The sequence below is a fragment of the Botrytis porri genome (assembly GCF_014898465.1).
Source record: "Botrytis porri strain MUCL 3234 chromosome Unknown BPOR_002, whole genome shotgun sequence".
In the NCBI taxonomy this organism is placed as follows: domain Eukaryota; kingdom Fungi; phylum Ascomycota; class Leotiomycetes; order Helotiales; family Sclerotiniaceae; genus Botrytis; species Botrytis porri.
The window spans coordinates 803,976-830,359 of NW_024066076.1; the positions used below are offsets into that span (position 1 = coordinate 803,976).

Below are 26,384 nucleotides of genomic sequence, written 5' to 3' on the forward strand. Positions count from 1 at the left end.
AGTCAATTATCTTAAGTCCTCCGATTCCATGGATCGGATTTTGAACTGGATCAAACATGAGTACTTTAAGAGCTCCCCCTGGGTTTGAAGGCATGATGTTTGTACCGCTCTCCGTCTCCAGACAAAGTGATGGATGGGAGATGAAGTTCATAGCCAATGACTTCAATAATTTCATTGGCCGAAAGGCTAGCGTCGAAATGTATCTCAGAATACCTAGGTAAAGCTTGGAATGCTTGCGGATCAGTCTCAAGAGTGGCACTAGTAACGCTCCTTTCGAAATTCTCCATCTGCTGACTTGTTGAACTCGAAGAAGATTAGAAATTCTCCTTATACTCGTAAAGAGTAAAAATTTATTAAGTCCAAGTTCAAGTCCAGCCAACCAGCCAACCAGCCAACCAGTCAGTTTGTCTAAGTTTGGGTAATTATTTACGATCTTTTCGTTTAATTTGGTAGAATCACACCCGTCGAATTATCCATAGTGGCAATACCAATTTCCGAGTTTTGTTTGCTTCTCGGTGTGGAATCATCATTATATCCTTGCATGGAAAGCCATCTAAGGCTTGTGAAAGATGTAGCTCGGAGACTCAAGATATTTCTAGGCGCGATTTTTCTCAATACATCACGATTGACATTCGTTGCAGTGCGACCTCGCACCCGTGACTTGTGGCTCCTGCATCAGAGCTAGGGTGATTCGCACTGGATATCGGGACACCGAAAAGCTGCGCATCAGAGATGAAACTGACAGCCTACATCGGAAAGCGGCGGCTGTGCGTCGGCGCGCCAATGGAAGCAGTGATAGAGGAGAATCGCTACTGCTGGAATTGAGAGCTGCCAATACCGAACCACGTTATCTTCCGGTAGCACTCGATGTTCAGGCGAAAGAGTTATTTTTCGACCATTATATTCTTGCAGGTCAAATCAACGGATCAGGGGCTTGGGACTTTCTGAAATCATACCATCAATCAGAAAAAGCACCGGCATATTTGCAATTGACATGAGATGCTGCCATTTTAGTATACCTTTCACACCAGTTCGGCTCGCAAAAAGCGCGTTTAACTGCTTTGGAAAGATATACAAGAGCTCTTGGCGTCATGAATAAAGTTCTAGAATCACCTGAAACATCAAAGGAGATGACGACACTCTTCACAACTCTACTTTTGGATCTGTTCGAAAAGCTCTCAACTACTCAACCTCCTGGAAATCGAGGGTGGAGTAACCACTTACGAGAAGCTCTGGCTATATTCCAAGTATATGGAGATCAATTTACTACATCAAGTAATGCGATGCGTGCTTTCACACGACTGAGCACAAATTTGCTCATTACCTCTCTCGCAGCAGGTACTGCTCTCCCGAGTGGCTTCTTTCGCCTCCGAGAATATTAGGAGAAAAGCCCGTCCATCGATGTTCTAAAGAATCCCAAATGGCAATTGTCGAAAATATTGGCACAGTATGTTAAATTACAAAGCGATATTCAAAATGGGAAACGCGCCAGGGAAAGCTCTCTTCGAGAGGCAAGAGAATTGGACTCCATCCTCAAGAAATTCTCTGACTGCGATGTAAGAATCAAACAATCATTCAAGACTGTACCCTCTAGAATGGCCTATGGAAACGTCTAATATTCATACCCCGATAGACATTTAACCCAAACGTGGAATGTTGTAAGAGTGGCTCAGGTTTTGGTGGTGAACTTTCTCGTGCCAAACGCCACCACTGAGACGGACCGTTCGCAGTATCTTACTAAAGTAAATGAGATTGCATCCAACATATATGCTTCTGTTCCACAATATCTCGACCGCGTGGGAGCTGTCAAGTCGTTGGGACAAATAGAATTACTGCACCCAGATGTTACATCGCATAATTCTTGCACTTCATATACACCTTCGCACAGATTGGCCTGCTATACACTTATATTTCCACTTTACTTAGCTAAATTTGTCGGAGATTGTGACTGCAATATATTTGCATGAGCCACCGAAAAATTGCATCATATCGGCAGTCATTTTGGCAATCGAAATGCGGAACTTGTTGCTCAAATTCTCGAGAAAAGAAGCGAGAACGATCCATTGAAAGTGTATACCATGCTTGGCAGCTATGCATTCGGTGCTTGAAAGAAATTTGAGCAGGGTGATCTTTTGGATCCCTCTGTCAAAGCCCCTCCTTTTTGAAAGCGGCAGCTCGGCAATCAATTTGGCTCTTTGAAGCGATTCCTGCCCCATTCTCAATGGTCATCCTACCCCAGATGGAAACATTTCTCCAATAAGACATAATGCCGACGCAGTTCATCCGCTGTAGATTTTATCCTTGTAGTTAATCCCAGCATTTATGTTACCGCAATCCTACTTCCGATCTTAGCCAAACGTATCTCTCAAGAGCGAGGGTTTGTGGATTTCAAAGCATATCACCATCCCTGAGGACCACGCTCTGAATTCATGTCTGAAGAAACGTGAGATGAAATTTACTTGCTTCCTTGTTATAAGGCCAGAGACAGAGAACCAGCATCCATTTGTTCATCTATTCTCACTCCACTTGATCAATGAACTTAAAATATCTAAACACCTCGGTAGTTTCCAGAGTTGGATGAGATCCCAACAAAATGTCCGCCACCACCACGAAGTTCTAGAAAACGATTAAACAGGGTGAAATCGTATTGACAGACAAATTTCTTCCCGGTTCCACGCTATTGCCATGACTTCCTTTCACTTAAAGTAGTTAGTGCCCCCACATAACAATATACCTCGGAGTTCAACTTGATGCAACAGTTGCGATTGGTGATTCCTCCAACATCACCTCAATAATCCCGACGTGGAGCATGTCCCGAGGAATTGCAAATAATTGCAAGTGATGCGAATGAAATGTTAACGATCGCGAAATTGTGCTAACAGCCGTAAATGCCACTGTCGACATGTTGAAAGAAAAGTATAAAGTTACAGTGTTCGATTCCAAATTATCAGATTATCGGCAGCTTCATATTTTCAACTCATTCTTCCAAGGCGCCCCGAAGAATTGAAGCAAGAATTCAATCATGATTACGACCGGCTTACTTCTGGCTCTAGTCGGCTTCGTTGGGGCTCTCAATCCAATCGCCATTGTTCCTCAAGGCATCGTCAATGGCAATTTCTCCCCCGTTCCAGGAGTCACTTTTCCTGTTGCCAGATTCCTCGGTATACCTTTTGCAAGACCCCCTCAACGCTTTAGCCCGCCCGTTATCCCAGGCTCATTTGCAGGCAACTCATACAACGCAACACAGCTTCAGCTAGCATGTATCTAGCAATTCAACTGTACGTGATATCATTGTATCTTTCACACAAACTTTCCTGACTGTATACAGATCCAGATGCTGCTCGTGCCTTCGCTCTGGCTCTCTTCAATAACCCACCACCTGCATCAGAAAGTGAAGATTGCCTATATCTCAATGTATATGCTCCATCTGCAGGTACTCCTGCTTCGTTACTTCCCGTGATGGTATGGATTTATGGTGGTGCTTTGCAGTTTGGCTCAGCGTCATCTCCATACTATGATGGTAGCAATATAGCTGGAAAGCAAAATTTAATTGTTGTAACTTTCAACTACCGAACTAATGGTAAATATGCTCTCGTGTTTCTTGGAGTTGACAATGTAATCTAGCAATAGCTAATCAGCCACAGTATTTGGTTTTCCAAATTCTCCGGAATTGCCCAACATAGGACAAAACTTAGGACTTCTTGATCAACGACTAGCACTAGCTTGGATCAGGGCCAATATCTTAGCATTTGGTGGAGATCCTCTCAAAGTAACGATATTCGGCGAGTCCGCTGGTGCACTCTCTGTGGATGCTCTAATCACCAGTTATCCAATTTCTCCACCATTTCGCGCAGCAATTATGCAATCTGGGCAAGACAGTGTTCGGACCCTAACGGCTAAACCAGGACTTGGCACTGTCTCTGGCACTCTTTCTTGGAATGCCCTCGCTGCTAGTCTTGGCTGTTCCGAAACAGGTGGCGCGCTTGCTTGCCTACAAGCTGCCGACGCACTCACCATTAAATCTTACATTGAGCATGCGGGACTATCGTTCCAGCCAATCGTGGATAACTTGACTCGCATTTCAAACCCACAACTCAAAAGAGCGAATCGCCAAATTGCAAATGTACCGGTACTTATCGGCTCAAATTCTCAGGAGGGTTCCGCTTTCGTTTATGGACAAAGCAATATTACAGCTGCTTTACAAGCATTGTTTCCGGGTAATGCCACACTACAGGCTGAAGTTTTTGCTACGTATCCTGTCGGTCAAGATGGATTGAACACACCAGCCGCTGTTGTCGAACAAATCTATACCGATATAATATTCCAATGTGTACGTTTAGCTCAATTACACGCTTCCTCTCCACAGACCTCTAACTAACTCTCTACCCCATAGCCAAGTGCTATTGTCGCGAACTCAAGTTCTGCCGCAGGTTACCCTACCTTCCGTTACTACTACAATGCAACCTTTGCCAACATTCAACCATTTCCGGGTCTCGGCGCTTATCATTCTTCAGAAATTCCCCTCGTCTTCGGTAACTTACCAGCAAACTCTACAGCAGCCGAAATAAGCCTAAGTGCCTTGATCCAAAAATCATGGGCCAATTTCGCCAAAAATCCTCAAGCAGGTCCAGGATGGAAGAAGCTGGATGTCAATGCAGGTATTAATAAGATTGCTGTGTTCAATGTTAATGGGTTGGGAAGTGTGAATGGGGGAGAACTTGACAAGCGGCGTGCTGTTTTCAAATACAATTTGGGAGGGTTCTAGGGAGGTAACCGATTTCCCTACTATATGCACGACCCTACTATATACACATTTTTATTATTTATATAAAATATTGAATTAAATTGAATTAAAAATTAAAAAAGCTATATTATAATTTGAAATTCAAATTTGAAATAATTGGAATAAATCAATTTAATATTTTGAAATAAAAAATTTAAAAATCTTAAAAATTATAGTAATAATAATAATAAATAAGATATCAAATTTTTATAAAAAAAAATATTTATTTATTAATATATTTTATAATATAATTAAAAATATGAGTTTTATTTAATGAAATTATAAAACTATATATATTATAATATAAAATATTTGAAAAAAAAACTAAAGCTTTTATCGAAAATTTGAAATTATATTGATATTAAATTCTAATATTTTTTGTAAAAAATATTTTAAAGATTAATTATTAGTAAAATAATAAATTTATAATATTTTATTTCATTTTTAAGTTATATAATATTAATAATCTTTAAAAAAAATACAAATATATTAAAATCTATAATTCATTAATATTATATCTAAATAGAGATTTATAAATATAATTAATAATTTGATTTAATTTAATAATAAATATAATATAAATATTTATTAGTTTCTTTAAGAAATTTTAATTTTAAACATTTTTTTTATAAAGATTTTAATTAATTATTAAAGAATAAAACTATATTAATTAATCTTAATTTAATAAAAATTTTAAATTTTGAAAATTTGATTATTAATTAACATTAAATCAACTTTTATTTGAAAAAATTGTTTTAAAAAATAAATTAATAATATTTCGAATTACAAAAAACTTATTTCTAAAGAATTTTATTTTAAAATGAAATTTATATAATTAAATTCTCATTATATATAATAAAATTAAAATTTAAATAATTTTAAAAATAAAATTTTAAAAATAAAAGATTTTTTTAAATAATTTCTCTTAATAAATTAAAAATTTATATATTTTAATATCTAACATAATTCCTTTTCCAAAAATATAATTTTCAAATCTTTAATATTAGATATAAGACTTAAATTCATTTTAAAATATATTTTCAACTTTCTCAAAATAATTATAAATCATTCAAAAAATCTAATAATCCATATTAAATTTAATTCTTTTTACTTTTTTAATTTTTTTAATTTTTTCATAATATTATTGATATCAAAAAATCTATAAAAATCTATTACAATTCTAAAAATAGATTATAATATATTATTTATTAAGAAATTATATATCAAAATTCTATATTCTCTTTATTAAATTATTCAATCAATTCTCAATTTAATAATTTGAAATCCTTATAAATCTAAATTAATAATATTAATTAATTATAGAATTGAATTTTATATTATTATAATGATTTTTAAATTTTAAATTGATTTTTATTTTGATATAAAAAAGCGTGCATATAGTAGGGTCGTGCACATAGTAGGGAAATCGGTTAGATGCATTACATAATCTATCAATTTCTTGGACCTGGAATTTAACGATATCATGTATTGTCGTGTACTCTCACGACATGCATTACACAATACCAGTGGCTTGGTTCGCAATTAGCTTTGAGGAGATTGCGTACACCTTGCACATACATGCATACATATACAGCACAGGTAAGACAAATTATTGATACACCAAAAGCCAAGTATCCTAAATAGGAGATTTTTGACCTCTAGTTCTTTCTCCGATAGTAGGGTTGTGGTGGGCAGGATAGCTTATCTACGGTACTGGTCCAGTAATGTTGTGTCTGAATTTGACATAAGAAAGTACATTAATTATTTACATCTAGACTTTATAGTGAGTTTGGTGATCCCTGTGGTGGCAAAGTTAATATTACAAACAAAGAGAAATTCAGTATAAATTTCCATACAAATTTCTATTATATATATAACGATATTAATCTCTTTTTTGTTATCAATAAAATATTGATTTTATTAATAATGAATATTATTAACATGAAATATAATTTGTTTATTATTAAATTTTAATAGAAAAAAAAATAAGGGCTTTTAAGATTCTAAGATCTTTGAATATTAGAGTTGTAGGAAAGATGGATGGAAGAGTGTATATATAGAGATTAGAAGGAAATTATAGAGATGAATGAGAGTTAAGAATGAGGAGAAGGGGAGTGAGTGTAGGGGTTTGTTACGGGAGCTGCCTCTAGGGTCACGTGGAAGTGTCTAGAGATCTCTCGAGGTGGTTTAGACTAGACTTCAAGTAGGAATTCAATAAGGTTGTAACTGGTTGCAATTCTCGTAACTATAGTAATGAAACTAATGATTGTTCTTGAGCACGAAGCTCTACATTGTAATGAAATCTGTTCTCTTATATAGACCTTCCTGCTCTGCAGAACCTACAGTTCTGTCTTGTCTGGATCCTCTGGATCCTATGGATCTAGATGTTTATTCTTCGATCCCCTAGATCCTCTAGGTCCATCACGTGACTTCCTGACCATGTGACGCGGTATATTGGATGCCGTCGTAACAGGGTTAGAATAAATGAAAGGTATTAATTGAAAGTTTAATGGGAGGTTTGTTTATTAATTGTAACATTTCACCTTTTTTATTCTTCAATTAAAAGCTTTACCATTATATTATATAATATAGAATATATTAGATAAATAGTTTGATTTTAATATAAATAAACTTTTTTATCTGAAATTGATTATTTTAGATTAAAAATTAGAATTAACTTTCAAAATTTAAGAAATTTATTAAGATTCTATTGATCAAAATAAGCTTTATAAACTATAAAGATTTAGATTAATTATATTAATATTTTAAAAACGATTTATTCAATATATAATTAAAGAATTAAAGAATTTATTATAATGATAAAGAGTTTACTTTGTCAAGTACTGATTCTACTACTACAGGGGATACAATAGATTTCTAACTCAAAAATATTTATGTTGCGTTGAATTATATACTTATACGATACGATTATAAGAGTTTAGGCCCCAGCTTATTATATATTAAGCGAAAATATATCAAAAACCCTTATTTCTTTAACTTTTGAACTATATATTAATTCAATTAATCTTCGAAATAAATTTATAAAAATAATAAACATAATTGAAAATTATTAAAACAATTTAGAAAAATGAATGAAGTATTTTTAATTATTTCTTTGATAAAGTTATAGATTCTCAAAGTTGAAATTATTAAAAAAAACTTAAAAAAGTGATTCTTTTATATATAAAAAGTATTATATATTATAAATTTTGAAAAATTTCAATTTTGAAAACCTGTAATTTTATTAATCTTTATAATTTCAAGATACTATTTAGATTAAAGATTCTTTATCTAATAATTTTTAATACTTACAATTTTCAAATTAATTCTTCAAATAATTAAAGAATTATAAAAATAATCAATTTATATAGGAAAATAATATTTTTACAGGGATTTTATTACGAAAAAGAATAATGTACGATAAGCCGGGGCCTCAATTCTTACAAATGCAGGCAGCTTTCATTACGTAAGGTTACAACCTCGTTGAAATGTCTCGCCTGTAGTTGTTGTTTCACAGGTATGTAAACAACCGTTGAAAAAACTCGAGAGAAACTCGAACGACTGGGGAAATCTGGACCCTTACTTGAGCATCTATCGTATCGTATCATGATGTCTCACAATATTGCACGTCTCAAAATCGGTAAGTGGGATAAAAATTTTCCGACACTGATGCTAATGCTGATGCTGATTGATACTCATGTAAGATCTTACATCGTGACACGTGTAGCCCTAAGGTTTTTCTCACCATAATCAACACAAGCTTACCCCCGCAACTTCATTCGATTTGCTATATGTACTTCTAATGTACTCTTTCTTACTGTTCCTCAAAGACATCAGCCTTGCTCACTTCGTATAAGACTACCCTTGTACTATCTACCTACCTACCAATCGAATCATCGCGCAAAGAAAATCAGACTGACAGTATTCAGCGTTCACAAGAGGCGTATATTGGCTTTACACAGCCATCTCATCTCAGCAGCTTACCGTAGATTTATTGACATCAATATCGTTCCGAACATTGTTCCGAATACAACGGAATATTATCACGAGCTGGTGGTGGAGTGAGTCAAGATGAAACATGGAATCGCGGGATACATTGCATGATATCAGCTCAGGCACAAGGCATACTCTCTTGATATCCAAGACTTGGAAACTCCGATCTTATTTCTTGTGTGACGTGCGAAGTTTATCTGAAGATTGTTTAGATGAAGGGTCCTTGGTAGTGAGATATTTCATGCCTTGATTGATATCTTGTTTGGCAGCTGAATAGAAACTTTGATTCAGTGAGAGCTAAAGGAAGAGTCAGATAAACTGCATTAACAGACAAATTGGGGTACGGATTGACAGATTTGTTCCCATCAGTCAGAGTAGCGAAGCCCGAAAGCCTCAGCGGGAGGATGGAGGCTTGCAGAAGCGCCAAGCTGGAACCAAGGGCGTGGATCTTAGGCTTGCAGTTTCTACGATTGACACGATCGAGCGAATGATTAGTGGTGGTGAATGTTTCTATTTGGGGACTCGATGGCTGTTTGTTCCTGAGACTGAATTCCTATATGTTGGTATGCTATATGGGATAACACGATACATCGTACTGCTATATTTTCTGGGATAGTTTGAAGGTATTTTCTGCTTATTCTAGAATCTGTTGAAGAAGAATTCCACGGCTATCAGTACGTACAATAGCTCTGGTCATATTGTACTCATAGAATGGCGCTGCTTTTTGCAACCTCATTGTCGATAGTCTTTCGATGCAGCATGCTATTCTTGAGCTTGGGTTTGATACATTAAGGACAGAATTATGACACGGAATTGATTTATGCTTTCAACGTGGCAGCATTACTGTATGTAGTCAAAAAAAACTATATTTGCTTAAACATAGCAAGACTTCAAAGAATCAATTGTCAATCAAAAATGAAATTCGTGATTATCCTAGAATCGACCTCTCAGTTTTTGAACGTTAGAAACCCGATGAATGCATGCTTACAACTAAAAGAATCCAGACGAGCGATCAAAGCTGACTCCTATCTTCTTATGCCGAAATATATAAAAAGAATATACGTGATGTAGCACTAAAGCTGCAAAAAAATGCGTGGAGGTTGAGTATTAATTTATCAAATTCTCTTATAGAGGAAATCTTGGGAAGACTAGACATGCACTGCCAGATTATATTGCGTCCGGGGTATTCGCCACAATCCGGGGGTAAATGCTGTGCATGATAATGCATGCAGATTTATCAAGCATATACGGGTCAATTGGCCGAATACTACATTGCAGGCGGCGAACACGAGATCATTTCAATATTTGATTCAATTGCACGAATATATAAAAATAACTCCAGGTAAACAGATGAAAGAAATGTAACATCGCCCGGCTCGTATTGTGGTGTGACTCAACACAATTCCATCTTTAGATAGATAATAGGTCTCGAAAAAAATCGCGCCGCGCCCCAATTACTTCGGATTTGAACTCCAGAAGAAATTCAAGAAGAAAGCAAACAGAGAAATGTGAAGGGACAAATGTAAAGAAAATCTCTAAGATGATCAAACAATTGAACCGCCCTTCGAAGTGCAGGTTGCGATGACCGAAGCTGGCGTCGTCGTCTTTGTGATAGTGATCCTAGAGAAAGTGATGTTAGCGGGATTGGAATAAAGTATGAGATTACTCTCCTGCATCGAATTTCACAGAAGGAAGAATTTGCATACTTGTGCGTGATTGTCGATGTAACTGTGGTAATGGTGAAAGTTTGGATAGTCTTTGTCGATGTAGGCGTAGGCGCTGTCACAGTTGCAGTAGTTACTCCGCTGCGAATAGTAACTGGTGCAGGAGTACTATGGTTTTGTTAGATATTAGATAATTTGGAAGGGTAATCGATTCTTACATGGTGGTTAATGTAGTTGTAGTGGCTAAATGAGTAAGGTGTGTTAGTAAATACTAGCATCCATCAAACAAAATTCAAAAAGTAGAATCTCACCTGTGCTAAAGAAAGTTGAAGTAGCAGCAGTGCTGGTAACAGTGGATGTGATCCAATCAGATATTATTGTGTCGGTGACTGTCACAGTTGGAAAGTCTGGAGCACGCTTCTTAAGCTTCTTTGCGATGACGCGACCAATAGCGCGACGTCCAAGAACATGAGCAATATCAACAGGAGCATCTCGGCTTTCAGGATTAGCCCTGGGAGCCGGGGTAATGACTGCAGCTGCGGGTGCTGGCATGGCAGTACGTTTAACGGAAGAATTGGATGTGACACTTTGAGCCAAGAGAAGGAAGTGTTGATTGGGGTATACATCCTGCATGGGAGGGTTAGTGGGAAGTCTGCATGAGGCTGTTTTCGTAACTGTAACGATGGGGAAGGTGTATTTTCTCGAAGTGATAGTCCGTGTGGAGGTGGTAGTCTTCGTAGTTGTGACCTTCTTGGGGGTAATTGTAACTGTATTCTTGGCAGTGGCTGAAGCTGTCGTAATTGTAATAGCAGGAAGCGTGGTTGAATCGGTGTCAGTAATAGTAGTTGCTAGAGTTGTTGACGGCGTCACAACATTCGTGATATTCACTAACGAATGTCAAATTCCCAGAACTTTCATTACATCACTTGGAACAACTTACCGGTTGGAATATATGTTACTGTGGCTTGAATTCCAACGGTGAGTTCAAACGTTCTCTGGGCGGCGAAAGAGGCTCCAGCTCCATTGTTGGCCAAAATAACAATGGTCCAAGTTCCACTGTACATCTGATTTTTGGAGATAGGACTGACGAAAATTAGTCAAAGTGTCAACTCAAAGTCTTTGAGAAGGATAACTACCATGTCGAAAGCATGTTGGTACTGTCAGGTTGAGTTTCAATGTCACTGCACTCCCATGAATCATCATTAGGTGCAACAAGAATCACCTCAGCCTCCCCAGTGCATCCGGTGAATTGAGTGACGGCAGTGAAGCTGGAATTATCTGCGCTATTGATGAAGTAGTTACCTCCATTCTGGAAGTCGATACCATATGATGCACAGTCTGCCTTGACATAAGTAAAGATAGCAGTTAATACAACGAACGTGTAAGAGAGATGAACGATTGGAGAAAACATGATGAAAAGCCAAATGATGGTGAATGATGAATGTAAGTTACAATTGGGTTCGCGGGATCATATAGCAACTTTGATATCTGGAAAAATTTTATGAGCTGGATCGACTGGATCTGAGCTGTTCCGCTCCTCGCCGAGCCCATCCAAAAAAAGAAGCATACCGCAGCTGCAAAATCGTAGACACGCACAATACGACACAGGATTCTCCAACATCGTCCAGAGTACTGACGGGCTCCATCTGACAGAATGAAATATCCATAAAACAATAGAAACGGAACGTCTCCAGCTTCTTCATTACACTAGAGATCAAGATACAAGCCTTGCTGTGCCGCACAACAAACTCAACAAGTCGATTTCGAAGAAGGATCGTCATTGGCTTCATTGCTTGAATTCTTCTTGTCAGATGAAATGAAGTGGAGTGATTAATGTGGAGAGAGCCTGAAGAGTGCAATGAGAGGAAGGATCAATACGAAGTATGATGTATGTGCTGACAGTGACTTGTGCGCCACTTCGAAGCTACTGTATAGTATTGTGAGATGACTAGGTATCTCCAACTACCTCTGACTACCTCTGACTACCTCTGACTACCTCTGACTACCTCTAATCTGACGCAGATAAACGCCACAATCTTCATCTTTGCAGCTGCCCTATTCTCGGTATCGGTACTAGGGTAAGTGTATTGAGTATCTTGGTCATTCTAATATCAACAAGGCTTTAAATGGCATTTTCAACTCCGAAACGAGCATATCATAATATAGCAGTCCTTGCGATATTCAGCGTGCTACAAAAATAAGTGCCGCTCAGTGAAGATTGTTCTTAATACTAAGCCGCAAAGGGCAAGAAAACCCCAAGGTTCGGGCGACCCCTGTAAATTAAATAAAAGAAGCCCTGATGCAGGGTAAACACGTGCGACAGAAGCCTGAAGACTAGGCCAATAAATAACCGAGCCGCTACTGTGGCTCACTAATTTTAAGCCAAGGATAGGCTGCAGATGATCAAAAGCAGCTGCATAATATTGTTTTGTCAACTTTTATTACCAAATCAAGGATTTAGTCGAGTATTTTGACTCTTTTTGGTGATTCAGGTGATTTAGTATCGTTTCGTATGTTTATTTCCCGTCGAATGCTTTCGGAAGATGATTGAATGTGATTTGGCGTTAAAAGTTCGTGTATAACGGATAACTTAGGCCCAATTGAAGCTCTAATACAGGTGCCCAGACGCTAAATATACACTAATAATATACCTGTAAACTAGACTGATTACCCAATTTTTCCAAGGGGTTTCTGCAAGTCCACTAGTGGGTGTACGGACTGACGGGACACTACAAAAATTGTTACAATTGTTCATTAGACTTGAAACAATCAAATTGTGAAGTCTCATATCAAACAATCAAAGATTAAATTTGTTAAAAATTTCGAAAGTTGGAAAGTGTTCCGTAAATCCATGCACCCACTGGTGTTCTGAGTCAGCAAGCCACCTAATAATAAGTACTGGTGGTTTTACGATATTTGCACTCGCAACATCTTCCATTAACCATCCATCACAAGTTCTACGGCATAGAAGAAATCCTAGGCCCATCAAACCGCCAAAGATCAACATGGTCAAAGCCAAGCTAGCTAGTCATTCTAACCCATGAAAAAGGATCACACCTGAAAAATTCAGCCTCGCATACGTGAAGATATTCGGCCTCGGCAAAAGATCGTGATATTGAAAGTCTTCCTGTGGATATCTTCGGGAACGGAAAGCATACGTATGCCAATAATCTTGTGAGATGCAACTGTTGCTATTGTTATCATCTTTTCCCGTAGAATCTCGGATGTGGAAGATTGAACGAATCTTGGCGTGCCACCAAAGCAACTACAGTATTGTCCGAGGGCTGACAGCATATGTACCTTGCTGCCGTGCCTGATTATTTTCTACCAATATCAAGCCATGCACTAAATCCTGTCATTCTGGTTCTTGAGGATTGGCATCATGTAAAGTGGTGTACACTTTTGAAGTGATCCCGACCAGGAATCTCGATTTTAGTCAACAAATCGGATGATTGGACATGAAATGCTTTCAGCTGAAGTCACAGTAATTTTTGGTCATTGGATGTTCCATCCCGAGATACATGTAAGCCACGAATTTTTGATTTACAAGGCTATCTGATAGCGCGTGTGGTGTAAATGTGATGGCTGCTCCTCCTGCTTGTCAGTCGAGCCTCACCTCGTGTCAGAGACGGCACCGCGATCTCGTGTGCATCGACATGAGAATCCAGAAAAGGCATCTCAATGCTAGTCAAAAATGCCTGGGTGTTGATCTGACAAGATAAATACATCAAGTTTCACTTAAATGCGCAGATATTACTCTCTTCAGATCAATTCTCTCAAGTTTCTTTCTCTAACTTGCTCAAAATGAAGTTGTTGAATATTCTACTTTTGTCTTCCGCTGCCATTGGAGCAATCCTTCCATCTCAACTCGATGAACGTGATGGTCTAGTGAGACGACAAACGGTCTCCAGCAGCAAGACAAGCACTTCATCAAAAGCCTCTAATACTTCATCGAAAGCCTCTAGCACTTCATCAAAAACATCGTCTGGTACCTCCAAGTCCTCAAGTTCGTCAACCTTGCAGTCGTCATCAGTTGGCTCATCATCTTCGAAGTCTTCAACAACTACTTCAGGCACGTCAACCTCTGTTGGCACCACGACAACTTTAAGCTCAAGTTCCACCTCTGCTCTCTCTAGTTTAGTCGCTGATCCTGCTTGTACAAACTCGCCCTTTACCAGAGCCTGTTGGGGCAATGGCTTCAGTATTGCAACTGATTTCGATACTAAAAATCCCAACACTGGTGTCACCAGAAAATATAACTGGGAAGTGACCAACACGACTTGCGCTCCCGATGGAGTTACCCGCCAAAATTGCATGTTAGTCAATGGCCAATATCCTGGGCCAACCCTATATGCTGACGTAAGACTCGTGTTATTTTCTCTTATGTTGTGTGCAAATTGCTAACATACTTTTAGTGGGGTGATATGATCCAAGTTACCTTGAAGAACTCCATGCCAGATAACGGTACTGGTATTCACTGGCACGGACTTCGTCAATACCACACATGCACCGAGGATGGTGTACCAGGAATCACAGAATGTCCCCTTGCCCCTGGTGATACCAAGACATACACTTTTCAAGCGACCCAGTTCGGCACGAGCTGGTATCACAGTCATTACTCGGCTCAATACGGGGAAGGTATGCTCGGTGGAATTGTAATCAATGGACCGGCAACTTCTAACTACGATGTTGATCTTGGAGTCTACACTATTTCAGATTGGTATTATACTCCAGTGTTTGCACTCGGTGAAAGAATAGCCCACTCTCAAGCCGGACCGCCATCGGGTGACAATGGACTTATCAACGGTAGTATGGTTGCTCCTGCCGGTGCAACTGGTGGAAAATATACCACGAACACCATAACCTCAGGTAAAAAGTACCGTCTCCGTCTCATCAACACTTCGGTCGATAATCATTTCATGGTTTCATTGGATAACCATGCTTTTACCGTGATCACAAGTGATTTTGTACCTATCGTTCCATATACCACAAACTGGATTTTCATCGGTATTGGCCAAAGATATGATGTTATCATTACTGCCAATCAAACTGTTGGAAGCTATTGGTTCCGAGCTGAAGTTCAGAATGGGTGCGGTACCAACAACAATAATGGAAATATCAAGAGCATCTTCACGTATTCAGGGGCAGCAAGCGCCACTCCATCGTCTTCAGCTACTCCATATACTGGAAGATGTACCGACGAAACTGGACTCATTCCTTTCTGGGATAGCTTTGTGCCCAGTGGTCCACTTAGTGGAAATGTTGATCAACTCAACGTCGCGATCGATATTGGCGTTGATGCCAGCGGACCAATCGTAACATGGGGAATCAACCTCAGTGCCATAGATGTCGACTGGAAGAAGCCAATTCTACAATACGTCCTTGACGGCAACAATTCTTGGCCTGCTTCAGAGAATTTGATTGAATTGCCAAATGCCGCTCAATGGTATTATTGGATCATTCAAGAAGTACCTGGAAACGTTAACGGAAACCCGGTTTCTATTAACGTCCCACATCCAATGCATCTACACGGTCATGATTTCTTCCTTTTAGGTACGGGAGTTGGAACTTACAATAACACAATCAATGCACCAAACCTTGATTACGACAACCCAACTAGAAGAGACGTTGCCATGTTGCCTGCTGGTGGATGGATGGTTCTAGCATTCCAAACTGATAACCCTGGTGCTTGGTTGATGCATTGCCATATTGTAAGTATTTCCTTCTCATAGACTACTTCTAAAAATGCTCGTACTAACACACAAACCAGGCATGGCACGTGAGCGAAGGTCTCGCGGTACAATTTCTGGAGACCAAAAACCAGATCAACGCTGTAAATCCGATCTCGCCAGCATTGACGAATACCTGCAATAAGTGGAATGCGTGGTATCCATCTCAGGCTCCTTATCTTAAGACCGACTCCGGTCTATAAACCTGGGTTGATAGGGATCTGTGGGCGCGGTTTTGGTATCTTTGATTGCATGTTTGATTCTTTCAGGATGGCTGGACCCTCGCTGGGGATCGATCTTCCTGCGTTTGCTTGTAGTAGTATATAAGTCACAATTTGGGAAAGGTTGTTGTAGTTCGTTTTTTTCAGAAAGGCAACAAATTTCGTTTTGGGCAGGTGTTTTGTGTAGTTTATGGTAGATTTGCAATGTAAAATTGGAATTTCTCCGCGTTCTTTTGTGTCGTTTGGAAATGATTCATCTGTCGTTCATATATAATTTTGTGCTTAATATTATTTGAGTAATGAACGGGTCGACATAATCATTAAATACTGTACCTTACTCGCAGCAACTCACTGATAGCACAGAAACAAAAGTTCAATCATTGTTGGATTAATTTGTGCCCTAGCAAATCAATGCCAAGAAAGATTCTCTAAGGTAATACAAGATGATATAATATCGAATATTCATTGTAAACATGTATCACCGAGCACAATCATCCAACAGCCATGTAGGAGATATACAACAAGTTCCCTCCAAAACAATAAGCGAGCTATGAAGGGGCATAAACTATTAACTAGGAATTGAACAGTGAATAAATTATCATCTAAAACTAGGTAACTAAGCCCAACTGCACGGACTTAACCCAAGTTCATCATGACGTCTCCCCATTTCCAACCCACTAGGCGCCGAGACCCAATATCCCCGGGTATAGAAAAAGCCTGAACAAAAATCTTAAACCCTAGAGCTATCATTAAAAACAAGAAGCAACACAGTATTTGTGTAACAGTGCCACATAATAGGAAGCGCTTATCGTAGCGCTTTATGTGCGTGGTCAATGCTGTGTTGGAACCAAAGACTAAAGCGCATTGCTACGCGGTCGAGAAGCGAGCTGGTGGGATTTTTAGCGCCGAGGCTACATTTGTTGTGTCGCATGGGATGTTGAGGGTTGTTTTTGTAGATAATATGGTTGATTTGCGTCAGATATAATCGTAGATTGGTATTATATAACTCTTGCGAATTTCTTTTCGCATCTCTTCACGATAGCTCAGGCATCTCGACGTTGATATGCATCCATCGAAAGCCACGTATTCATATATGGAACGACAAGAAAATAGTCTAAAAACACTGTAAAGGTATCTACCTGGCGAAGTACTAGGTCAAATGTCGGTCCAACGTGTACTTATACACCGGGTCAACTAATCCTCGGCGAATCCGTCCCGGCATCTTGGATTATACAGGCCAGTGTAAACCCAACTCCCAACGTCCAGACGAAACTTATAAATGTTTATGAGGTTCCTTGAGGAATACGATGACGACCATCAAATAATGATCACATTTTCTCCATTCATTACCTCGAATTTTAATTCTGTATATAATTTCATGCTTCTTCTTCTGCGCCGCTATAGACTCAACAAAAATGTCACGAACACACAAGCCTAGCACCGCTTTAGCCGAAAGAACTTCTATAGATGACTATGATTCATTTTTGCTTCCTATTTACACTTATTTCGCAGAATACGAGGACCACCGGGAGCGACTTCGCATGAGACAGATTTATTGGATTCCCACCAGCCATGATGAATTGCAGGGCAATGGAGTTGTATTTCTGAGCCAAGTGCACAAACTGATGGCCGATGGAAAGACATTTCCCAAACCCAAGGAAGGGTTGCGAACAATGTTTCACATCAACTCCAAAAATCGCCATGGGCTTTTCAAATCAATCGATTTATTATATCTTGGCAAATCTATCTGGAGCAAAATGAGCGGACGCCATCAGGTGGGCATTTTGCGTTTCTGGGAGACGAGAGAGATGTATCTAAACGGTATAGGTCAGAAAAAATCATTTAGCCTTTCTTGATCTTCTAAAGGAAGATAGAATCATTGAGGATAGTTACGAATCTTCAAAAGTGTACTTTCAGAGAGACTTTGAAAACGAATGTAAAGAGATGCGCGAGAAAATGAAAAAACTCAAAGCCGCACAGCTGGGAAATATTAGTCCAAACCAAAAAGATGCGAAGAAATCGCACCCTGGATAGCGTGTTCAAAGTATATAGGAAGAATACAATAACGACTGAGAAATACAAGACCCCTTTTCGAAGGTCATCATTTGATAAGATGAGCCTGGTAGGAAACGAAGTGCTGAAACATGAGATTCCTATGACGGAACATTTAATCTGTCTTTCATCAAACACAGAAACGAAGAATGCGACACGATTAGTGCCGACCCATTTGGGATTCTTCGACTTTGAAGATTAACTATATAACTCATTCGCTTCTGAAAGACTTGGTTATATTGAGACACGACGTCATTAATTGTGGGATTCTCTATTGGCGTTTGAACTAGAGGGTGGTTTAGTACAAAGGAACGAATTATTATGGGATCTCTAGAAGATAAACGCAGAGTGAGAGCATCTGAATAGCAGTCGAGCGATTGCCTCCAATTCTCCAGAGCTTTTTATTCATAAAATGGGTGCTGATGTTCGACTCCATGGTATGAGGTGTATATAATTTCTAAGGCTGGGGATTTTGAGTTGTCTATCTGCATATAACCCAGCCATCAGTTTGAATTAATTGAATATTTATATGAACTTATGCCTGCTTGATGTCGCATAAATAACTATTTACAAAGAAGTATATTTGAAGATATATGATACGATGAAGTTGAGAGAATTTAGAAAAGTCTTTTTCATTCATGCTTTTTAAAAAGTGTATATAATCTTCAGTTCAACAGCAAACAAATATCATTCTGAAATGACCGATTGATACAGAATTTTGAATTGACAAACATTAATTGATGTTAGATTTCAGACTGACAGTTAATCTCTAGCTCTAGTATTTCCAAGAAAAGTGTATGATGATGGTATACATGATGTACATTGATAAACACCGGAGCTAGGATACCGAATGAAATTCTTTAATTAGATACTATATGAATAGAAGCGCCATGCAGTCAATATTTCTACACCAACCAACCACATACTATTTCCAACACAAGCAAAGCTCCTATTGACACCGTAGAACATTCCCAGAAATAACTCCAACCCAGGCCAACCACCCAGCCTACAGACCCCCCAAAACCTCCTCAACAACCGCCCCCAGCATTCTCAACCCATAAGACCTAGCCACCCTCTCCCACCCTTCAACCTTCATTTTCACATCCCCTCTATCTACACTCTCTCCCCACTCCCCACCACACCCACAACCCTGTCTCAAATCATTAATCTTCAATCCTTTACACCTCACACATTTCAAATCCTGGCCCACCCATTCCCCCACACATGCCATCACCTCCCCAATAATCCTCTCTTCAATGCCTAGATGTTCAAATTCTCCATTGCAGAACAGACATTTCCAGCTCCAACTTCCTTCACTATTAGGAAGTAAATCTTCATCACGACAAAAATCCATATCTCGTGACGTGGTACAAGAATCACAGACGACGCTGAAAAGTTTAGCAGACGTGGAAGGATTTTGAAATTTGGCAGCGTTAGAAAACTCGCGGATTTCAAACATTTCCAAGAGTTCTTTTCGTAAGAGACGAGCTTCGAGTGTGATGTTTTTGTCGAGAGACAGAACTTGCATAAGACTTTTTACGAGTTCCAGTGCTGGGTTCGTGGGTTTGAGATGTGAACCAGGGAGAATGGGGAATTTGTAATCTTCCGCGAGTTCAGGATGGAGCATTTCATCTTTTTGTCTGCGAATGATACCGGCGATTTGTTTCTTGAGTGGTTTTTTGAAACTTTTTCCAAGAATGATTTTATCTTCCTTATCATCCCCCAGATTTCGTACTGGGATTTGGGTAGCTCGAGGGGTAGAATCAATACCAAGACGTGGTTTCTTGAGAGCATGCATTATATCAATGAATTCTAGGACCCAGTCATTGAAGATCTGTTGGAGTTTCTCGGGGAGGAAATTGCTCAGTTGCCAGTGCATGATGTTATCCAGCGATTGATTTTCAGCTTCGACGACTTCAGAGCAGCCTTTACCACCGTAGTTGAATTCATCGTACCAGACTAGATAATCCCAATACTCTTTGATTTCAAGGTCGAGGAAATGAAAAAGTGGCTTGGCCTTGATCGATTTGAGGATATATTGACTGTATGCATATGCATTTCCGACTTCGGCTTTGGTGGTCTGTAGTAGAAGTCGATTTGAGTTTGCGAATACGACATGAGATCCGACACGCCTGAAGTCGGTCATGAGTTGTTGGAAAGCCTTTCGAGACATCATTTGTACGTAGTAATGCAATGAACGATCGTAGAGGAAGGAGTCTGGATTCTCAACCCAGCGCACAAGATGCTGCACCATAATATCTGCCATGCTACTACCTCTGCAAGCTTCAGTCCACCAAGCCTTGACCATCTCTCTAAGAACTGTAACACCGGCAGTAGCAAAAGCGTTCTCGGCGTAGAGAACATTGGTACCATCGCTAGGAGCATCGTCTGATGGTGCAGCAGGGTTGAAAGATATCGAGTCGCTTCCCTCAAGTTCATTGATCAGAGATGATGTCAAGATGGTATTGATAGCCAAATTTCTAACATCGAGCTCAATACAAACTGATGGATATGTCCCAGGATTATTGACCGACGGCATCTGCACAGTGTCAAGGCCACCAAGAACATCATCGAGTTCATATCCGGCATGATCTGGCTTTGGACCACCAGACCACCACAAAACAACATTACTCTTTTGTAGTCTTCTCGCATAAGCCACATCAATCAAGAAACGAGGATCGTCTCTCTCGAGATTGCAAAGTGGAACATCTCCATATCTCGCGAGCTCAGTCAAATGAATGACCCATTCCCCGAGGTTTAAGTAATGACTAACCAAGCGCTTTGCTATGACAGATTGCCAGTTTAGTGGAGGTAGTTTACTATCTTGAACGTCGGATTTCAGGGGAAGTATTGGCAATTCTCCCAAGATAGGCACATCATGTACCAGTAATCTCCTCTGTGGAGATTGGACAACGAGCATGAGTGGCTTGGACTCATCATTCTTCAGTTTCTTGACAAGGTCACCAACTTCAAGCAATGCTTTTCTTCTTGTTGTGACTTGGCTGATCTTGAACTGTATCTTTTCCTGATATTCGAAGCAATTTTGCCAAACTTCTCCCTTTGCATCTTGATGGCGTTTAGCAATGGCATCCGCGTAAGTTTTCGCAATGTTAGGAAGATCTTGCTCGGCCACCTTAGTCTTCTGGAGAATCACAACATGTGCCTGTTCTTTTGAAGTCAAGAAGAGTGCAAAGACTTGTCTATCACCAGCAATGACATGGTATAGGTAGAGGTATTCCATCGACGAATTTGAAAGATATGGATTTTTGGTCGATGCGCGACGGAGTCCGGATAGATCAAAGCCTTGCTCAAGACCTCTTCCTAAGACACCGGGTTGAGTCTCATCAAATGTACACAAACTTCCCAATTGAAGAACAGCACGAACATTTAGCGGAACTTGCTTTTCATAAACACCTTCCACACTCGGATGATTGAAAAGTAGAGATATCTTTTGCGCTTCGTTTACATAGACATTTTCGGACATCGTGAGTTTAAACAGATGGACTGATGGGTGTCCATTCGGCAGTGTATGAGTGACCTTCTCAGCTTCACAGCCATCAATTTCAATATCTGGTAATTCCTTACCCTTCAAATTAAGGAATACTGTTCTCGGAACCTTGACTTTCAATATATGCACTTTCGAGTCAATAAGAACGAACGCAAGAACAATACCTGGACTTTCAGTACCTCTCAATTGTAACACCTGCCATGTACTTTTGAATAGCTGTTCGGCTTGATTTTGAAAAGTAGTCGCAATATTGCTTTGGGCGCCACGATTCTCACCGAAAAGATGTCGACGTCGTATTCTGGCCTGTTTCTGAATCTTCCATTTTTGTTTTTGGTACTCCAAGAACCCTTCATAATCTTCGCTTGGTGATGGCATCTTATCCGGAAGTGCTGCAAATGGATTTATGGAGACTGCTACAGCAGGTTCCGGAGACTTTCGTTTCATAGGCTTCTGCGAGGCTGCATTTAACTGGGAGCCTAGAGTTTTAGGCTTCAGAAGTTGCGTTCCAAAATCCTCCATATCGGCTATTCTTGGATCTTGCAGGTTTGAAATATCTTCAAGGGGAGTTTTGGTAAACATATCAGTCATTTTCTTTTGCTTCATCTTGTCATCCTTGATTCGAATTCTTCTCTGTAGCCAATCTGGATGTGCTACTCTGGGCACTGGATTTGAACATTTTTGGAGAGCTGCAGGAATCGTAATGAGTTTTTGAATGACAGATCCAAGACGTTCAGTGTAATAATCCCAATCTAAGAGCGCCCTTGGGTCCATGTCTGTAGGATCCTCCTTCAGCCATTTGCGCAAAAAGTGTCGCTTTACTGAAATATCCGATGAGAAGATAGCAACTGGAACGGCTCGTTCTGTCACTGGTGCATGCTTCGGTTTGGCGCAAATAATGTACTTGCAATTCAATCCTTTATCTTTCACCATTTGTTCACCCAGGAACTCCGCCAAGCGCTTTGCAGTAGTAATCGAAGTTGACTTCTGTGTGCCATATTCCTCCAAACTCTTCGACATACTTCTGTTCTCGCAAATGAGGTCAATAAGTTCTGCGTCGGCGAGAGTTCTTCCTTTCGAATCTAAAACATCGAGCCATTGATTCGCAACTTTGGCCACTGCTTGATAAGTCTCTTCAAGAGTTGTACCCTCCAAAAAGAATTTGAAAATTTGCTGTTGGAAAATCTTGATGAGCTTCAGTTCTCCTCTTCGCTTCACCTCAAATCCCTTGAGTTCCGCTAGACTTCCGTCATCGTTGAAAACAGCGTAACGTTTCTTTAAATTCTTGTCCTCTTCCTTGGAAGTAGGGAGAATCATAGCACGATAGGGACCATCGACTTCGAAGAAGATGGAATTATCGCTATGCGTCTCGTACTTGAAGGTTTTTGGATCAGTGAGAGTTTGGTATTGATGGTTCGTGAATTTGTCATGGACCAGATGATTCAACATCACACAAGGGTATGAGATAGCCAGCTTCTTTCCGTTCTTCATCTTGAAAGCATAATTCTCCGGGAATGTTGCCGGGAGCATACACCAAATACCATCAGTATCTAGTTCTAGAGGCCGTCCGATTCGCTCAACTAGTTGTCGAGCCATTTGAATAATGTGAGCTCCAGTCAAACAAGTGACACCGGCCATCTCCATAGAATACCATCGCGAACCTTTTCTCATGACATAACCATAAAAGGAGTTCAAAATGACCTTGTGGGCCAATTGTAGAGAGTCGAATAATACAATCATCTTCTTTGCATCTTCGACTTCAGCAGCTGGAGCACCTGCTGACTTGAGGGCATCAGTCTTTCCTTTCCAAACTTTCTGCTTACCCTTGTAATCATACCGACGATCTCTGAAATCCTTTACAGTATCAATATAAAATGGGTTCTCTCGCTGGCAAATAATTGCTTCTCGCTCGATAGTGGTCTGGTCGTGAATTTTGTGGTAAATTTTCTGACTATACGTTTGCAAGCGCTTCCGAATCAGCGTAGCCTGCTCTTCGTAAGAAAGGTCCTGAAATGACCTCATTGGTTGCTTTGGATATTTTCCCGGGAATCGTTCATTCTCAAGCGAATGCCTGATCATATTATATTCGTCTCTCTTTGCTGGAAGATACTCGCCTCTCCATGCCCAAGGCATTCTCCTATCGCAAGTTTTACCAGGTCGATTGAAGTCGCATGCCGCACAATCTGATTCTTGAATCATAGAATCGGGTTGGAGTCGATTCGTCGTCATAATATTTGGGTACATAGAAGCGACATCCAAATGGTAAATCAGGGGTTTTTCGCTTCGATTCGCGGTTTTCTTCAGACTATTCAGGCGATCTGCAATTTGTTGTTTGACTTCCTCGTAATTGTCGATATCGTCCATTGATTTCTTTTCTTCAACCGTGATACTGAATTTCAATGCAGAATCCAAGTCCTCGAGAAGTTCATCAATAGCAGTTGTATCGACAGCAAAATTGACGGGTATATCGGCTCGGAAAACTCCTGCTTCAATGCTCTCCACATGTCCACCAACATAGGTTTCCGACTCCAGCAAATGACCTTCCCAAAACGATTCTTTTGGTGTTACATGCTTATTTGGAAGTACAATCTCTTTTTGGTAAGCCTCTACCATGAGTAACATCTCGCAAAGGGTACCTGTCCCTTTTCGCAAAACCGCATCTGGTCCTAGAGGAATAATAGTACATAGAGAGAAAATGAAAGGATGTACATATTTCATGTATAAATAGTATGTTGCTACAGCATCGGAGACGGAATACTCTGCAAGAGTTTGAGGTTTCTCGCTAGCATATCTCAACATCAATTCTGGGTCGATCTCGTCTGGATCATAACCTAGCTTGGCTGTTGTCACAGCTTTCAAACCTCTACTTCCTTGAGGCAAGTAACTATCACGATTAACCCAGTGGAAACAGTCCATGTGAGCACTGTAATCACAAATATACTGATCCTCGCTTTGACTCCTGCGCCATCCAATCTCCCGGTACATATCAATACCATTAACACTAGCTCGTGCATCAACAAACGGCCAATCGAAAAAGTCTCCGTTGTATGTCGCTATAACTGTAGGTCGTGCTTCTTTGATATGTAGGAAGAAACGCTCGATAACAGCCTTCTCGTCAGGTTCATTAAAAACCATAAAAGGTCCATCGTATTCAGGCTTCGGCGTGTATTCGAAATCCTCAATATCTTCCGAAACAATCTCTCGGTTCGTAATCAAGAATCCTTGCCCGTCTATCATGTACGATATCATCATAATTTGATCTATTGTAGCATCCGGGAATTTCAAGGGTAGTTTGGTCGTTTCGATATCGTATGCCATAACTACTGGATCGGCTCTGGCCAAACGATCTTCCAGGCATTTCAACGTCGTTGTACCGTGCTTGGCCTCCACTGAGTACCATTTTCCCGTTCGTATATCTACAATTTGTCAGTTTATTCGTCCGCACTTCGATTGCAGGTTTCCTCCATTACCTTGATCTATCATTACTCGTACATGGTATGGTACATCCCATTCCCTAATATCTACAATAAAATCGCTACCCTCCGCAATAGAAACATTAAGTCGTTTATCATCATCTCGTGAGTCGTCAAAAAGATCGAATCCAGCATTAGCACTGATCACCAGTTAGCCTTCTGCCAAAAAGTCTTCAAACCCCAGAAAACTCACCTAGCAACCTCCGCATAGGTATCCATTGCATTCATGTTCTTTTTGTTCTTCTCTGCAATCGGCATAATGTCTTTTCGAGCCGCCAGCAGATCCGACACATTCCTAAACCTACACTCAAAGAAACTCCTCCTGTAACCCAGCAGATGATTTGGCATTGACAAATCCTCTTTTTCCACTCTTTTTATACTCTTCAGAACACCTCCTCCTGGCGCTCTCTTGAGCCATTCCTCTGCTTCTGGTTCGTATCCTCTTTTGACCGCGACCAAAAAATAGGGTTCATATTCCACTGTCGCTTTGAAAGTTCCTCCATCATCCTCGATAAAGTAACAATCCACTCCGGCTCGACCTTCTAAATGTTTGTCGTCCTCGATCGTCGTAGCCTTTATGTTAACCAACCATCCAATCTTCTTCTTGCCAGACTCATGCCGCGGAAAACCCATGGCTTCATCTATTGAATGGCCTAATTTGACGGCTTCCACCTTTTCCTCCAATGATGTACCTTCATTTCTCCCAGACGATTTTTCAAAAGTTTTCGCTTTTCGAGGTCCATGGTATGCTTGCTTCCCTCCACGACGGAAGCCATGTTGTGGTTTTCGTGGTGGCATTGTGAGCGAATGTGTGGTGCCAAAATGGCGGGGCGAAAGGGGTGAAGTAGATTACTCCTAGAAGGAATTGAACAATTCTATTGAAAGAATTATGGTGTTCGAGACAGAGTCTTTTGCTGAATCAAAATACCATGAGTATTAAACGTAACTTGGTATATGCGGTATA

At 39.9% G+C, this 26,384-nt stretch overlaps 7 protein-coding genes across 7 annotated transcripts; 4 read left to right on the top strand and 3 right to left on the bottom strand.

Moving 5' to 3' along the window:
- Positions 1-56: 56 nt before the first annotated feature.
- Positions 57-1,382, top strand: EAF01_001317 (uncharacterized protein; the record flags this gene model as incomplete). The annotated part of the gene is made up of 3 exons (XM_038909567.1): positions 57-191; positions 642-912; positions 1,015-1,382. 3 exons carry the CDS (start codon positions 57-59, stop codon positions 1,380-1,382), a joined length of 774 nt encoding a protein of 257 aa, XP_038774379.1.
- A 1,640-nt stretch (positions 1,383-3,022) lies between these two features.
- Positions 3,023-4,765, top strand: EAF01_001318 (uncharacterized protein; the record flags this gene model as incomplete). The annotated part of the gene is made up of 4 exons (XM_038909568.1): positions 3,023-3,278; positions 3,329-3,580; positions 3,645-4,330; positions 4,394-4,765. The coding sequence occupies exons 2-4, from the start codon at positions 3,460-3,462 to the stop codon at positions 4,763-4,765; spliced, it is 1,179 nt and encodes a 392-aa protein (XP_038774380.1). The 5' UTR covers positions 3,023-3,278; positions 3,329-3,459.
- A 4,179-nt stretch (positions 4,766-8,944) lies between these two features.
- EAF01_001319 (uncharacterized protein) lies at positions 8,945-9,512 on the bottom strand (the record flags this gene model as incomplete). Its single annotated transcript, XM_038909569.1, has 3 exons — positions 8,945-9,073; positions 9,105-9,329; positions 9,459-9,512. 3 exons carry the CDS (start codon positions 9,510-9,512, stop codon positions 8,945-8,947), a joined length of 408 nt encoding a protein of 135 aa, XP_038774381.1.
- Positions 9,513-10,320: 808 nt separating this feature from the next.
- On the bottom strand, positions 10,321-11,851 carry EAF01_001320 (uncharacterized protein; the record flags this gene model as incomplete). The annotated part of the gene is made up of 6 exons (XM_038909570.1): positions 10,321-10,396; positions 10,483-10,608; positions 10,659-10,683; positions 10,752-11,327; positions 11,381-11,523; positions 11,577-11,851. 6 exons carry the CDS (start codon positions 11,849-11,851, stop codon positions 10,321-10,323), a joined length of 1,221 nt encoding a protein of 406 aa, XP_038774382.1.
- A 2,393-nt stretch (positions 11,852-14,244) lies between these two features.
- On the top strand, positions 14,245-16,372 carry EAF01_001321 (uncharacterized protein; the record flags this gene model as incomplete). Its single annotated transcript, XM_038909571.1, has 3 exons — positions 14,245-14,799; positions 14,856-16,151; positions 16,211-16,372. 3 exons carry the CDS (start codon positions 14,245-14,247, stop codon positions 16,370-16,372), a joined length of 2,013 nt encoding a protein of 670 aa, XP_038774383.1.
- A 1,433-nt stretch (positions 16,373-17,805) lies between these two features.
- Positions 17,806-18,424, top strand: EAF01_001322 (uncharacterized protein; the record flags this gene model as incomplete). Its single annotated transcript, XM_038909572.1, is given in 2 exon segments — positions 17,806-18,217; positions 18,237-18,424. The coding sequence occupies 2 exon segments, from the start codon at positions 17,806-17,808 to the stop codon at positions 18,422-18,424; spliced, it is 600 nt and encodes a 199-aa protein (XP_038774384.1).
- A 1,024-nt stretch (positions 18,425-19,448) lies between these two features.
- On the bottom strand, positions 19,449-26,218 carry EAF01_001323 (uncharacterized protein; the record flags this gene model as incomplete). Its single annotated transcript, XM_038909573.1, has 3 exons — positions 19,449-25,363; positions 25,418-25,560; positions 25,614-26,218. 3 exons carry the CDS (start codon positions 26,216-26,218, stop codon positions 19,449-19,451), a joined length of 6,663 nt encoding a protein of 2,220 aa, XP_038774385.1.
- Between the last annotated feature and the right edge of the window lie 166 nt (positions 26,219-26,384).